The 16,507-nt window shown below is 37.6% G+C and overlaps 1 protein-coding gene across 1 annotated transcript in view; it reads left to right on the top strand.

Moving 5' to 3' along the window:
• LOC131167849 (rRNA biogenesis protein RRP5) overlaps positions 1-16,507 on the top strand; it is a 72,849-nt gene that overhangs the window by 14,201 nt on the left and 42,141 nt on the right. Inside the window, exons 9-13 of the mRNA XM_058126853.1 lie at positions 2,863-2,955; positions 3,334-3,447; positions 3,540-3,662; positions 11,874-12,059; positions 12,236-12,310. Coding sequence (XP_057982836.1) covers positions 2,863-2,955; positions 3,334-3,447; positions 3,540-3,662; positions 11,874-12,059; positions 12,236-12,310 — 591 coding nt within the window. The remainder of the gene's footprint in view (positions 1-2,862; positions 2,956-3,333; positions 3,448-3,539; positions 3,663-11,873; positions 12,060-12,235; positions 12,311-16,507) is intronic.

Below are 16,507 nucleotides of genomic sequence, written 5' to 3' on the forward strand. Positions count from 1 at the left end.
TTTCGGTTTTGAGTCCCTTATACCTTAACCCTATTCATGTGATGATATATGTTTATGCATGCATGTGAATCCTAGGGTCATTTTAGGTCTTTTTGAGGACACCGAAAAAATCCGGCGGTCGACCGAAGGGTGTTCCCTAAGGTCCATCTATGGTCTTAAGCTTATCCTTCCTACCATGCGGGTAAGACCGTAAGACATTAATTATTACAGACCATTTCCCTATCTTACTATTACAAACCCAAAATGATAAATATATAAATTACAATACAACATGAAATACTTTTCAGGGTCTTTAGGTCTTTCAACTTTTAGTCCTTGTGCCTTTTGATTTTGACCTGCCAACTGTATACCTGCACATATCCTCAAACATCCATTGAATACGGCAGGTATTTGTCATTATCAAAACCGAGGGTTAAGTGCACCCTCTTTCACCCCTCTTAACCTCCTATCGCTCCTCTCAATCACAGGCTCCTAAAAAGTTTCTTGAGTTTGGGTTGCCTTTGAGGGGGAGAACAAGATATGATAGTAGTGACTCTAAAGTGACGCAGCACACCAAGGCTTTCGACCTCTTAAGCCCCCAACTGCCCATATTGATATTCGCCACAGTACTCTTGTAATCTTTCTCAAAGTCCAACTTAATGATTAAAGACCTTCTACCACTCATCACATCCTTAACTACCCCTTAGCAACTAACACTACTTCAATAATATGTCCATCTTCAATAAGAGTAGACGAGGCCGTGTTCACTGTATCACCCAAAACCTCTCCATATCTTTTAGATAATGCTTCTAAAAGAATCTTATAGAGGCTATTGACCAATAGGCTTCTAATCCCTTGCCCTCATTGACCTTCCTTTTTGGGGAATGAGGGCAAAGAAAGTTGAATCCACAATATTAACCCCCACCATGATGAAATTCCTCAAAAAATCTCAAGATATCCTCCTGTATCATCTCCCAACTGTCTTGAAAGAAGGCCATTGTGAAGTGGTGAGGACCAAACCCTTGCTTTGTACCCATCTTAAACACTTATTTTATTTTATTTTAATTTCTCAATTCAAAAGGCCTTTTAAGCCACTAGGCTGAACTTGTCTCAATAGGATTCCAACCAATACCCTCCCAACTTCAGTCTATGTGGGCACTCTTCTGTATACAGGTGTTTGTAAAAGCTAATGTCTCATCTCCAATCTGTTTGTGGGCCCTGACAAGACACCCTGAATCAAGTTCTGATTCTTTAATAAGGCCTTTCCTCCTCCTACCTTTGGCCATCCAATGAAAAAACTTGAGTTACAGTTCCCCTCCCTCACCCATTTCACCCTAGATTTCTAGCGCCCTCATGTCTTCCCTTAATAAAACACCACCTCCAAATCCTTGCAATGAGTAACCCTTCAAGCTCTACCCTGCTCATCTAGCATACCACAGTCTTCTAGGCTATTCAAGCCCATCATTTAAGAAAATATGGTGTTTTCAAGTCTTCAACAATCTCTAAAGGCCTTTTTGTACACTGTTAAGATTCATCATGACATTTTTCAACCTTTTCATGAGTTTAAAACCCTCCCACCCCTGAACTTGACACTCCCCTTACTAAGATGTCACACAATCCTTGACAAGTGGTGTGACAACCACATGTTCTCAAATCTAGAAGGGGTACAGCCCCGCTGCACCGGATTGGATTCTAAAAGTAAAGGGCAATGGTCTCAGATAGGCTAGCAAGGGCCTCGTGTGTGTGCGTGTGTGTGTGCACGTGCTTCTGTCCATCTGTCCTGGCAGGCCTGCCTGCCTGCCTCCTTCCTTCCTTCCTGCTTCCTGTCTTCCTTGCTTTGCTTACTCACTGTTTCATTACGGAGAATTTGAGTCAGGGATGTTCCTTCCAAAACTTGCCCCTTGTGTAATGGCGTTGGATAAATTCTTTACAGTTGCATCAAGTGAGAATCACCTTTTCATTGTAAACCATCATCCATTTTTTATGCGTTCTTTCCTTTTTAATTGGGGAATAAATTGAGTTTTGTCTTTGTTGACGGGTTTTGTTTTTAAGTTGTGCAGTAGGATAGGCAGCAAGGACACAGAGGCTTCTGGAGCAGTTTTGTACAATGTGGAAATAAAGAAACATGATCATTTTTTGCTCTGTGGTTGTCTTGTTTGGAATATTATTGAGTGACAAGATGATTTTGTTTTCTGATAAAAAAAATTGTATTAGAGAAAGAAAGAGTACACCAAAGAAGAGAAAATAAAAACAAGGAGAACAAGATATCCTCATGTTACAAGAGGAAAAAAGCTAGAGAAGAAAGAAAAATAATCAGCAGTGCAACTATACTAAAGTAAAGCCAACCAATCCATTGTGACTCTTCTGGAGCTACATGTAGAAAGATGCCATTTGCCCTGCCAAAGGGATGTAAGAAACACCACTCTGCTCCAAAGCAAGTTAATAGAAGTGTAACACTCTTCTTTCTGACCAAGTACACCAAATGATGCCAGAATGGTGCAATACTCAAAGCTTTCCTCTCTTTCCACTTACCAAGCACCGTAAACATAAGGGATAATATGATTTTGTTCTTCTATGAATTCTGTGGATTCCTTGAAAGCACTCAAACCCTGGTCCCTACTCCCCCTGCATCCCGATGGTCCCCCTCCACCTTCCCCCCTTCTCAAGTGTATGCTTTTTTATACCTGCAGAATTTTCCTTTTAATTAATCAGATTCTCTTTATGTAAAAGTAAAAAAAGGTAAGGCATGTCTTTCCATTTTGTATATGTGGGTGGTATTATGGTCAAATATGTTGTTCATGTTCTGGTCCTATATTTCTTCCCCAATTTTGGAATTTTTACTTTTTAGTTCTACTGATTGAACTTTCTATTATTTTGGTGTAGGTTAATGCTCGTATATTATTTGTTGATCCCTCAACTAGAGCTATTGGTTTGACCCTGAATCCTGACCTTGTGCATAACCATGCTCCCCCTTCAGTAAGTTTATGCTTCTGCCATAATTTTCAGCTTGCCCCTTAAACTATTTACCTGTTTACATAATTGCCTTCTCTATTTCCTGTATTTTTATTTCAGCGATTGTCATAATGCTTTGCATGTATTCTGTTATATAGTTGAAGCGAGAATACCTCTTTTCATTTGGGATTGCTTAGTCCATGGTCTGTGCTATAGGCCTGTGCTTTGCTAGCGAATTCTTGTCTGACATCTCTCTCTCCATCTCTATATGGAGGCTTTTTTCCCCCCTCACCTTCTTCTTTTAAAGAATTTAACTTTTTATGGCATTCAAAAGTAATACAATTTCAACATGGTTGCATGAAGGACTGTCTTTTGTATTAACATTGTAAATTTGATATGCAGCAAGTTAAGCTTGGAGATATCTGTGACCATTCAAAAGTAGTCAGGGTTGATGGAGGATTGGGCCTTCTGCTTAAAATCCCTACATGCCCAGTGTCAACTCCAGCATATGTCACTGTATGAAGATAGTGCATCTTCAGTTGTAATGGTGATTTGAACATTTACACCATGTTTTGTGATGGATTTTTATTTATTTGTGTTGATCTCAGATATCTGATGTAGCTGATGGGGAAGTCCGGAAATTGGAGAAAATTTTTAAAGAGGGGATTGATGTTCGTGTTAGAATTCTTGGGTTTAGGCACTTGGAAGGACTTGCTATGGGAGTTTTGAAGGTAATGTTTTTGTCCTTTAATTTTTTGAGGTTTACTTTCCTAGTTAGAAATATTGTTTTGCTGAAATTGTTGATTTGTGCTTTTTTTCTAAGTAGATGTGCTTGTTTTTGCACTTTCTACTTTCATATGCATTCTATTTTCACTTTTGTGTCTTCTTCCTTTTATTTTTCTTGTATCTCTTTTTATATTTCTTAGGAGTTGCATCTACAATGTTAAGAGTTTACAATGTAGTTGCATGTGGCAGGTTTACATGTAAATAAACTAAAATCTCTTGTTTTTTTCCTTATCATGCCATTTTTAAGTGTCATAAGGTGATAATGAGGAAACCTGAACCCGTGTTTGCAAGCAATGACATTTTATATAGACCCTTAATTAGAGATCAAGTACAGTTTTTGTTTGTCCTCAAAAGATCTACCTTTAGTTTGATATCATAGTCTAGTTTGATATCATAGTTAAGAGGAACAACCTTTGAAGCACCGTAACTCCAAGAACCTCAGTGTGTGTTGGATGCTGATGCAGTGATGTTCATCTGGCATTCCCTGATACTTGTTTGACACTTATCAGAAATTAATCAATTTAATTTTCTGATGTGGCTCCGGCACTTCTTGACACAGCCAGACATGCTTTTGGACATGGCCCCAACACCAACATGTCTTTTGTGTTTTTCTCATACTTTTTGCTGGATTACTATTTGTTCTTGGGCCAATGGTTTTCATGCTTCTTGTTGCTAGTTGCGGCTTGTTTTTGTTATTATTTTTTTTTTTCAATTATTGATGATACCTTTATGATTATGTTGTGATTTATGAATCTGATGATATTTTTATAGATGTGTAGTGTCAATTCGTATGATGAAATTTATTTGTAAAACCTACAAAAATAATGCTTATGTTTTTTTGATACAAATAGAAATTTTTATTAGAACTTGAGAGAGAAAAGATTACAAAAAAGAAGATGAGGAGTCCTTAAACGCAAAGAGAGAAGAAAAGGATAAACACATCAGCTTAATAATGCCACCCAATCTCAGTTGTCTTCTTTCAAGCAACAGCCCTTGAAAAACCCTGGACAAAAATCCCAGAGAGACCAAATAAGGCACTCTGTCCGAGAGTAAATCTAGAGATATTCTCTTTGCAAAAAAATATTAGCATTTTGTTCCAACCAAATTCCCCATAAAGCAGCAAAAAGAGGTCACATCCACGACCTCCAAACCAAATTCCTCATAAAGCAGCGAAAAGTGGACACATCCACAACCTCCAAACATCATATCCTTCCCAAAACCAATAAAAGAAATATTCAAAAGCAGCTCCACTGACTTTGGACACACTCAAACTTCACCAAGAACTCCCAATAATATATTCCAAAAATCCCAAGCAAATGAACAGTGTAGAAACAAATGGGAATGTTCTCTGCGCTACTCTCACAGAAAAAGCACAAATCTGGAGACAAAGGCTTTAAAGGCGTCCTACTTTGCTGCAGATTGTTGGTGTTAACTTTTTTAAAGGCAACCAGCCAAATAAACAGCTTTATCTTAGAAGGGACTTTAGCCTCCCATGTGCACTGATAAGAGGAAAGATACATCAGCCTTAAATAGTCCCCCAACGAATCCCAAACCTACTTCCTACCATCATTCTTACAAGAGATATGACTACCCTTAAACACAACAAGCAAAGAGGAAGGCTCCTGCAACTCCCTATCATTCAAATATCTTTTAAAAATGGAATCCCTAGCAAATGAGTTGGCATCTGGAATTAGAAAATGGAGGATTTAACATCATTATGAAGAGAACAAATGAGCGAAGGAACAAGAGAGCAGAATCCCCCCCGCCCCCCCCCTCCCAAACAACAAACAAAACATCCTTACAAAAGCTTATCTCATCCCAATTGAAACTACCTAAAAAAGGCATGGGGAAAGGATAAACTTGCGAAATGAACCTCCAAGGACTCCAAATACCACTTCAATAAACCTCTTTTGCCCCCTTAAGCTTCTTCATAAACCTAAATCCCTCCCAACCTACTACAGAACAACCATCCCAAGTTAGCTAGCTAAAGGGCGAAAAGCATGATGATCCATCCAATATTTTCTAAAAGAAAAGGAATGGGGTCCTGAACTCACAGTTTGAAACTGGTCGAGCTAGAACTTCCTGAGTAAGATTAGGAAACTCATCCTTGCTCCCTCCCTGTATGAAAATCTATCTAACTGAATAGGAACCACCCTTCCAGCCTCCCCTCCACTCACCCCACTGCCACTGAGTTACTGACCAAGTGAACAAAGCATTTTGCATAGGAATATTGGCAGCTCAATTCCCTATTGAATCTATCAAAAATCTGCTTACTTGAAGAGAATTTCTCACCCTCTTTTTTCTCTGCTGGAAACCTAACATCGTTGGAGGACCCCTCTCCGTCCCCCAACCAACCATAGACTGAAATAAACGACCACTGCACCCTCCCCCAACTTCAAGCGGATAAAGACAAAAGAAAAGCCCTGTGACAAAAAAACCCCTGCTACCTGGAACAAAGAGTAGCCCAACCCTTCCATCGACTTGGCCAAATATCCCTCTTCTTAAAATTGCTTAACCCTAACATTCCAACTCATCAACCTGATAATATAACAATTTTGCTCCCCTCTCCCCTTACCTCTGCCCTCCTTTAATTGATTGAAGACTCTAAGTTTCTCAATTCCTTGTGAACCTTTTTTTTCGTCCTCTTGTAAGTATCATTAGTGCTTATGCTCCTCAAATAGGCTTAAGAGACAACTTTAAAAGACAGTTTTGGGAAGATATGGATGGTATTATACAACTATACAAGGGATATTAGGGATTGAGAAGAATATTCACAGGAGCTGATTTGAATGCACACATTGGAAAGGACAATAAAGGTTATGAGAGGATACATGGAGGACATAAATATGGAGATAAAAATGAGTCCGCTGATATGATCTTTAGACTTTGACATGTCATATGATCTCATTACAATGAATACATGCTTTAAGAAGAGAGGAGAACACTGTGACTTTTAAGAGTCGATAAAATAAAAGTCAAATATATTTTTTCTTAACTAGGAAGGTAGATTGTTTATCATGTAAAGATTGTAACACAACATAGAGTTTTAGAGTTAGATATGTGTATTAAAAAATGGAAGAATTGTTTACCTATTAATGAAATTTACTTTTGTTATAAGAAAAAAAAAAGGGAAGGGGAAAGGGTAACATAAATCAATGCAAGAGAACTAGATGGTGAAAGAGAGAAAATATAATATAATTCAAAGATAAAATGATCAAAGATGGTGATTGGCTGGTAGGGTATACTAGTAGTGCAAACACTCTTTGGAGTGGGAATGTAGGATGGCTAGCTTTATAAAAGTGATAGCGAAAGAGATTCTTTGTGAATCTAGGGGAAAATTCTTGGCTAGTAAAGAAAGTTGGTGGTGGGATCAAGATGTCCAAAAAGCCATAAAGACAAAAAGAATTTGATATAAGACATGGAAAAATTAGAAACATGAAAAACTTTGAAAAGTATGGAGCAAAGAAAAGATGCAAAAAAGGCATATTTAAACTTGCTAGAGCTAGAGAAAGAATGAACTTGGAATTGGGTAATATAAAATGTATAAAAAAATGTGGATGATAGTGTCTTAATTAAAGAAGAAGACATAAAAGATGGTGAAGTTACTTTAATACACTATTTAATGAATACTAAATAGATGGCTTAAACTTGGAATTGGAAAATGTGGAAAAAATGAAAATTTGAGATTTTTTTGCAAAAATAGAGTTAATGAAGTTAAGCTAACATTGAAAAAATGAAAAATGGAAAAGGTAGAGGATTGGATAGCATTCCAATTGAAGTTTGGAAATGCCTAGGTGATAATGGAATTGTATGATTAACTAATTTATTTAGTGCAATTATAAAACCGAAGAAAATATGAAATGAATGGAGGAAAAACACTTTAATACCTATATACAAAAATAAAAGAGATCTTCAAAATTGCAATGACTATCATGGACTTAAAATTTTGTGTCATACAATGGAATTGTGGGAAGGGACATTTGAATAAATATTAAGATTATGAACAAGGCTCTTAGAAAATCAATTTGGTTTTATGCTTGAGAGATTGGTAAAAAGATTAATGGAAAAGTTTTTGGAAAAGAAGAGGGACTTGCATATGGTTTTTATTGACTTAGAGAAAGCCTATGATAGGGTACCTAGTGAAGTTCTATGATGAGTTTTAGAATGATAGTAAAGACTAGTGTTCGTATTAAAGATGGAGAGTGTAGGGAATTTTCAGTGGTAATAATTATACATCAATTTGCTTTGAGATGTTATCTTTTTGTACTAGTGATGGATGAACTTATTAGGAGTATCCTAGATGAGGCCCCGGGGTGTATGCTCTTTGGAGATGATATCGTCTTGATTAATGAAATTTAGGGGGGGGGGGGGGTTAGAATTCTGTTACCCTCAAAATCAAAATGGCAGTCAATTTCCATCTTGCATAATTTCCGTTGAAATCTCAATGAATCATCTAAAATTTTTCGAAATCTTGAAATTTTAGCAAAACTTATTGAAATTTTAACTATACAATGAAATTTCCTTGGAATTCAAATCAGAGATTTAGGAGTGAAGTGAAATTTCTCTCCTTATTTATTTTATTTATTTTTATCAAAACAAAAGATTATTACTTGTGCTTTTGAAATTATATGAAAAATAAACTTACAGCAACATTTTATTTAATCATTCATGTCTAAGTTATCATTAGTGCTTTTGAAATTATATGAAAAATAAAATTACAGCAACGTTTTATTTAATCATTCATGTCTAAATTATAATTATTTGTATAATAAATAATATTTAAATGATTTATGAATTTTATTTGTATTAATTGAATATGTTTAATGTACATTATCTTACAAATATGTTTGATACACACACTATATTATAACTTTTCCACCTCATACACAACATAAATGTATTTAACTTATAATATATTAGTTGGTTAGTCCTAAGACTTGCATTATTATGTTTCACAAAGAATTCCATGCTTTACTTTTGATTTCCGTTATTTTTTCGAATTGAAATCAAAATTGACATTGAAATCTAAATTTCTGTTGAAATTTCCGTGCTTTTGGAGCTTTGAAATTTGAGTCGAAATCAAAATTTAAGACCTTGGGTCAGCCACCCCCCCTTCTGATTCAGCATGTCAGCATATTTGGGTTTATGGCCAAGTGTGTGGATCATTGACACTCTCTCTTCGGCTTTCACAAGATTGAATGTACAACAGTCTGCACTTCAGTTCTAAGCCCTAAGTGCCAGTTAACATGAGAATGGTTATACATGATGTTGTCCAAAACTCTGAAGAACAGATGCCACCTTCATGCTTCTCCACCTTCTGGAATTCTTAATGACGACAAAATAATTTCTCAATGGATACTAATTTCCAACTTTTTTTTTTCCAATAATCTCATAAGAATGAAATAATTCAAAAATCTAAACTGCTTAACCCACAGGTACTCTGATTTTGCTGTGACTTGAGCTGTTGAAATTTCCCCAACAGGAATGGCTTCTTCTTCCAGTTCTCCCCCAATTTGTACTACGCTCAAGGCGGCAGACATCTCAAATTGAAAAATTTTCCTGTCTGCTTTAATCAGCCATGTGAGGACCATGATTCTGCATGGTTGAAGCTGTTTTCTTCTACAATTCAATTACATGTTGCTTGAATATTCCATGGATGATGTATCAGTCGGATAATAAGCTCGGTGAAGGTCTAGATCCGGAAAGTGAATTTGAGAAATGGATCAAGTGATGACAGAGGGTTTTTGGCGATAGAGGTATGATTGGCTATGAGGTTTATGGTAGATGGGGTTCAGGGTATGATTGGCTATGGGATCTCAATGGGGTTCAGGGTATGTCATTTAATGAAATCAAGGGATGACAATGTATGATTGGTGGTGGGATTAGGGTCATGTACATGGTTGGATTTCGGTGCTGGACGCTAGTGATGGAGGTCAATGGTGTAGTTCATAGGTTGAGTGGTGGAAGGTGGTGATGAAGTTTTCTTAAATCTTTATCAAAAAGAATAGATGAGAAAAAAAAAAGACAACTTTCCAGGTGATTTTTGTTACACCCCTTTGTACACAGTTGCGCTCCTTTTATCATCCATTAATAGTGCTTGTAGTTCATCATAAAGTTACTTTTGCACAATGTTTTTCATATAAAAGGGAAAAAACCTATACGGAAATTGCTAAATAGTTTTTTTTTTCGAAAAATTAATTTTTGAGAAATCCTGGTCATGTTATATCCTTATTTTTTGAAAATTATTGTATTGTGGTATGAGTAGCGTGTTGTGTCAGTGTCCCAAAAGGGTGTTGTCTCCGTGTCACATGTTTGTCAGTGCTTCTTAGAGAGCAACAATTTTTATTCTCATTCTTTTTACTGGGTTGAGTCCTAGTTTCAATTGTCTCATCATTCTTTTTGTTTCGTTGTTCTAGAGGTTATATTTTTTGTTCCTTTTTCCTTTACCCTTTGTAGTTTTTTTTTTTTAATAAAAAATTTATTTGGTTTCCTGCAAGAGGGAAAATTATTGAGCTGGAAAGCTTGGAGGGCATCTCAAATGTGGGCAATTCCTTTTGGAAGAATACCCATTTGTGGTTGTCAAGGCATTGGATTTAGGGTGCTTGGATCCTTTGCATTTTTAATTTGGTCCGTCTCAGATTAGAGGGTTTTCCAGCCTGTAGGGATTGAAACAATGCCCACTTTTGTCGTTATCCTTTTTCACCCATAAAATGGTGCCTTTCATTTATCGTCACAGAAAGGGTAACTGTCGACTAGATGTAAGTTGCAACTTAGCATATTCTTTGTCTCCTGCTATCATAGAATTAGAAAAAGTAGGGGAAATGCTTTCATCTGTTGGGAATCATGTTTATCATTTTCATCAATTCTCTGTAGGAGATGTAACATCATGTTTATGCCTTCATTTGCTATGGGCAAATGTGTCTGCTACTATTCCATATTTTGTTGAAGATTGAAAAAAATAGTCTCCTAGTTGTATATTTCTTTAATTGGTCCTCTTATTCTTGCCTCCATGAAGTCATGGGCCTGTATTTTGTGCTGTGCTAACTGAAACAAGCTTGGAAAAGATTCAGGTTGTGTGGTGTTTTTTCCCCCAGTATTCTAGCTTAGAAATTCATATTAGTTTTTAAGATCATTTTACTATGAACTTTGATACTGGTTTGAAGTCCAAATTCTCTTTTCCCAGTCTATGAGAACTTTGTGCATGTTTGGTTCATCGGAACGAAATGGAATCTGGGGAAATAGAATCAGATTTTTCACTCAATGTCTTCACGATCTCCGTCCAGATTTACAATCCATTCCATTCCCACACTGTTACAATCCATAAACCAAATGCAACCTTAATTTCTGTATTCAAAGATATAAATGATTGCTCTAATAAGATATCAATAGATTTTTCCCACTTTTGTTCATTTTATTGCATGGTCTTGGTTCCTTGCCTAACCCAACTTCTTCCATACCAATTCACAGGTTGACGAACAGCTATACATGCCACTTTAATAGTATTCTATGCAATATTGTTAGATTTCCATTTTGCGTTAGAGCTTAAGCTTGTGGTTTTTTGGGTCAACAATGTATATCAAGCTTTAACACTCCCCCACACATGCAGCTTGATAGCATGTGGAGAGTTAAACCAACAGTAAAAAACATCCATTAGAACACAATACTTTTAAACACCACAGAATAAACATGGGCAACAAGACTAGAACCCATGACCTGGTTGCCAGCTTTGATACCATGATTACCACTTTACCTAAAAGCTTAAGCTGTTAGGTTGTAGGCCAACAATGTATATCAAGTTTTTAAAAAATATATTTCCCTTGTTGTTCCTAGTGACACACCAATAACTGATTTAATTAGACATACCTAGATGATTTTCTAAAAGCAGAGACCTTGGCACCTTGTTTTTGATTAAGTTGGGTTGTATATACTGTTATTCTTTTCTTTACTTGAACTGTTCCGATGCTTGTTGAATGAGGCATGAGGAGGAAACAATTAACAGATCACGTGACTTTATCGTATGCATATCCTGTTTTGCATATTTTGCAGCCGTTTCATGTTTTATACTTTTATAGCCAATATGGAATGAGGTCATTTTTTGTTTGACCCATCAGTATGCATCTTAAGTATTGATTTGACCTTGTTTTTCTTGTAACTAGGCCAGTGCTTTTGAAGGTTCAATGATTACCCATTCAGATGTGAAGCCTGGGTTGGTGGTGAAGGCTAAGGTCATTGCTGTTGACAGCTTTGGAGCTATTGTTAAATTTCCTAGTGGTGTGAAGGCACTTTGTCCTCTTCCACATATGTCTGAGTTAGAGATTGTAAAGCCTGGGAAAAAATTTAAGGTGATGTCCTGGATTCTTTATCATTTTAGGGTTGTTTCTGTTTTTGTTCCTTGATTGTTTTTTTGAGTATTTTTCATAAAGATCATGACCGAGCAGATGCTATTCAATTTATTTTTAAGTAATTTTTCTTATGATCTGTTTAACACTGTTCGTTCTTTTGCTTGTAAATGGTGCAGGTTGGAGCTGAATTAGAGTTTCGTGTTTTGGGCTGCAAGTCCAAGAGAGTTACTGTTACGCACAAGAAAACACTAGTATGTTCTTTCTATATCATTTGGCCTTGTTTTGAACTCCACTCCCTTTAAATCTCCTGCCTGTTGCTGTAATAAAATACCTGGTCAAATTTTTAAAGTTGCCATTTTGCATATTCATGTTTTTTTTTTCCTTTGTTATTATTTTTTTGATAGAAAAGAAGAAATATATTAAGGAGGAAGAAAAGAGTTAGAAACAAAGGGAGGATAAGAAGTCCTTGGAAAAAAACAATAAAGAGAAAATAGAAACAAAAGGAAAGGGAAAAAGCTAACATGGGCTAATTAAGAGAAACCCTTCTTTAAGGTGTCATTGTAATTCACAGGACACTGCAAATTAGGTAATTTCCGCCGTTCTTCTTTTTGGAGCCACCATCCAAATGAAATTCAATCCCCCAAGGACAGGACAGCCATAACTCTATCTTAGCAAAAAGTTTTTGGGCTGCTACATCCTTCCCGTCCATTTTCATCACACAAATAGGCAACGTCCCATCCTGCTGCTCTTTTCCCAAACCAACTTCCTGAAAAAGTGGAATGGCCTCGAAACTCTCCCCCAAAGATAGAGGCACATATGATAAATCCCCAAGTACATCAGATTACCCAGATTACATCCCTGTTGTTTGTGAATTTCATCCAATGTCAAACCTTCGTCACATGCGAACTTGTTAGCAGCATCACATTCAACCTCAACATTTCTCTCCCTTGCATTTTTTCGTCACCATTAAAATAATTTTCTTTCAAATCCTTCTTTGGACCATTAAATTTATTATTGTTATTATTTTAAAAATTTGTTATTGTTATGTTGCTCCATAATGCCTCGTTTACAAGAATAGGCTTCTAGTTGCACAGATCAAAGATCAATACCATCTTTCAATATCTGAATCCTTTTGTGGCTTTCTGCTGATTAAGTTATAGAATCTAAGACGCCAACTATCATTTCTTAAGTTGCAGTGAGCCAACACACCACCTCCATTAATCTGGGTGCAGCAGTACCATTTTCATTGTCATTGCAACACTTTTTCCAGCGTAATGATCAAACTTACCTGATTTCCATGGCCGATTAACACCCTTTCCGTTAATCTGGGTGCAGCAGTACCACCTTCATTGTCATTGCAACACCCTTTCCAGCATAATGATTAAACTTACTTAATTTCCATGGCCAATTAACACAGCAGGCAGTCGCCTGTTTCATACCACTGCATCACCATTCTCTTTGTAATTTCACCATCATCCATTTTCTCTTTGCTGTCCTTGACACAGCTGTTACATGCAGTCCTCAGTCCCTGTAACTGCCGTTGCTGGTAATCAGCTCAGCTATCCCTTGCACTTTGACAACTGTGGGACTCACATTTGTCAATATCACTAGCACCATGTTGCTAGCATTCTAGTTGGACTTGGACCCATAATCTTTATCATTCTTTCCAGGCAGAAAGAAGAGTTTCAACTTTCTAGATTGGAGAATGACTTGATTCGCATAACCGAGCTTGTGGATAGTTGTGTTCTCTATGATGTTGAGCAATAAAAAATTTATGTCTTGATTCAGATTGCAGCTTTTCTGCTGGGGCTCTATGATTCATATAAGAATATTGGGGTTTACATTTCTGGGTGGAAGGATGTTTTCTTCATCTAAAGCTACTTGGGATCATGTGGGAAGATTTCTGTGCTTGGAGAGGTACATAGAGGGAGGTCAAGGCAGCTTTGTTCATTTCCCAGGAGGGTTTGAAGCTGCTGAGGCACTTTGTTGCGCCAGCTGCCAGCTGTGGGTCCACACAAATCTGTGAAGGATTGAGAAAGTAGGAGTGATTTCGTGCTGAAAGGGCCGAATATTTCCTGAAGCTTTTCGATCAGCTGTGGTACAGGGTGCCATAGTTGTGGGCAAGGGGGTCGCTTGCAACCGTTGGTACCCTATTGTGAAGAATCTGGGAGCATCTTTGATTGTAGGGTGTAATGGTGGAAAGGGGAGGGGATTTTGTGGTTGGGTTGGAAGATATCAATTTTAAATAAATGGGGAAGCTAAGATCTGGGCATGACTGTAATGGGCCTACTGAAGTTAAGAATGGGGCTGAGGTATTGGGCATTTATGGAAAAGAAGGCAATGGGCCTATATCAAAGGAAAGGTGGAATAAAAGTAGGGTGGTGGTTAGAAGTATTCATAATGGAGTCACTGGTATTGAAGAAGCCCAAACTGGCAGAACATAGTGGGGCCTGGCAAGGACCACCTGAACACCAAAGAAAATAACATGAAGTATGAAAAGCATGTTCTACTAGGGGTTGTTGAAGATGATACTGAGAGGTGTGTGGAAGGATTTGAAGAGTAAAAAGTGTGACACCTAACAGATGACTGTCCTTGCAAAAAGATATTTCTTCTCTATTGTTTTATTTGGACGGTCCTAAGAAGCAAATGGATGAGCAGTAGAATGAGATATCATTGCAAGAGGGTGGTGATGTCAAGGATAGCTTGTATGAATTTTTTGACAATCTGGAGAGCTTGTCCAGGTCTGATAAGTGTTTATTGTTGGGTCAAATTGATGGCATAGTAGGGGATATATCAAGGTTTATTGGGTTGTTCGCGAGATAGGCCACAATTTCAGGCTCCAACTGTTAATCCAGTGGGCTTAAGTGAATATTTCTTATATGGGCAGCATGTGGCCGGGAATGAAGCTTTTGGAAGGTCTTTTGAAGAAGAACACATTTGTATTTGCCATTTGAAATGCGATAAACAAATTAAAAATTTTGGTGAAGAGGGGGCTTTGCGATTGTTCCTTTGAGTGAATGTCCTTCCCATTGAAGTTATTAATGGGCGTTCTCCAATAAAGAGCAAGGTATGGCTGTGAATGAGATTTTCATGGAGGATCAAGAGGATAACACATCCCAACAAAATTATATTATGGTAGTACCCATTCCTCTCTTGTCAAATTCTACTCTTATTTATTTGTGCCAAATGGATACATCTTTAAGGGAGAGGTTGTTGCCATTAATTCATTAGGGGATGAGAGAGACAATTGGGATCCTCAAAAACTTCTTGGGGGAGGGGCATTAAGATGGGGAGCCATTTAATTATAAAGAGCTGAAGGTGGTAGTTTTTCCTAAGACATGAGAGGAAAAAGAAAAAAAGGTGCAAAAGGAATTGAATACATTGGCTACTTTTGTGAATTATGGAGGGGATTAGATGAAGAGGTTGGGGAGGGGGTGAATTATGGAGGGAATTAGATGAAGTGGTTGGGGAGAGGGGGGGGGGGGGTTGGGGGGTGGCTAAGATGGTTAAATTATGAATATCTTTAGTTGGAATGTAAGTGGTTTAGGGAATGTGCCAAAGAGGGGGCTTACTAAGGGAATTTTGAATAGGACTTCTCCTGAGATTGTTTTTATATGAGGAACTAAATTTGGGCATGTGGATGGGGGTTGGTTGATTCGTGGTATTTGGAGAGTAGATATTATGGGTGTAAAAAATTTACCGAAAAATTGAGAACCGGACCGAAATCGAACCGTTTGAAGCTTTGGTTCGGTTTTTCGGTTTCGGTCTTCAATTTCGGTTTTGAATTTATAAAAAACAGATTTTCGGTTTCGGTTTCACTCAAAAACCTAACCATAAAAATCGAAAACCAATTATAATTTTAAAATAATTATTTTTAATACTACATATATACGTCCTGTGGAATATATTATTTTTTTAATCTGAATTGTTGCATCTTCTTGTACTTTTTCAGAGAGTGGGGAAGAATTTTATATAGGAGGCATGAGATTCATGCTTCCCATTTTGGCCATGTGGGACGAGTTTGCTGTCAGCTATTGCCTATTGGTCTAGGGACTGTTCACTTGCATATTGGGAAGAAGATTGAAGAGACACTCAATACTCTTGGTCTTGGACTCCTGGTAGCCGCCGAGTGCCGACTGTCGTGCCCTCTGACGCTCACGCCCACACCTTCCGTCCTCATAGCACCTCCCGCTTCCTCCCAAGTCCCACCCCCACGCCGATGCAACGACGCTCATGCCCACGCCAGTCGCCAACGCCCACATCTTCCATGTCGACGTAGTCACGCAGCAATGCAGCTCACGCCCACATTATCTCTGGTGTGAAAGGTGAATCACAGGGTTTAGACATGGAGCCGAATACAACATTCTCCTCCGCGGCTGTCCCCTTCCCGGAAGCTTTCTTGTGTAGGAACCGCCTGACCGGAGAGAAGAATTTGAGATCATTGCCAA

This window comes from Malania oleifera, chromosome 11, assembly GCF_029873635.1.
Source record: "Malania oleifera isolate guangnan ecotype guangnan chromosome 11, ASM2987363v1, whole genome shotgun sequence".
In the NCBI taxonomy this organism is placed as follows: Eukaryota; Viridiplantae; Streptophyta; class Magnoliopsida; order Santalales; family Ximeniaceae; genus Malania; species Malania oleifera.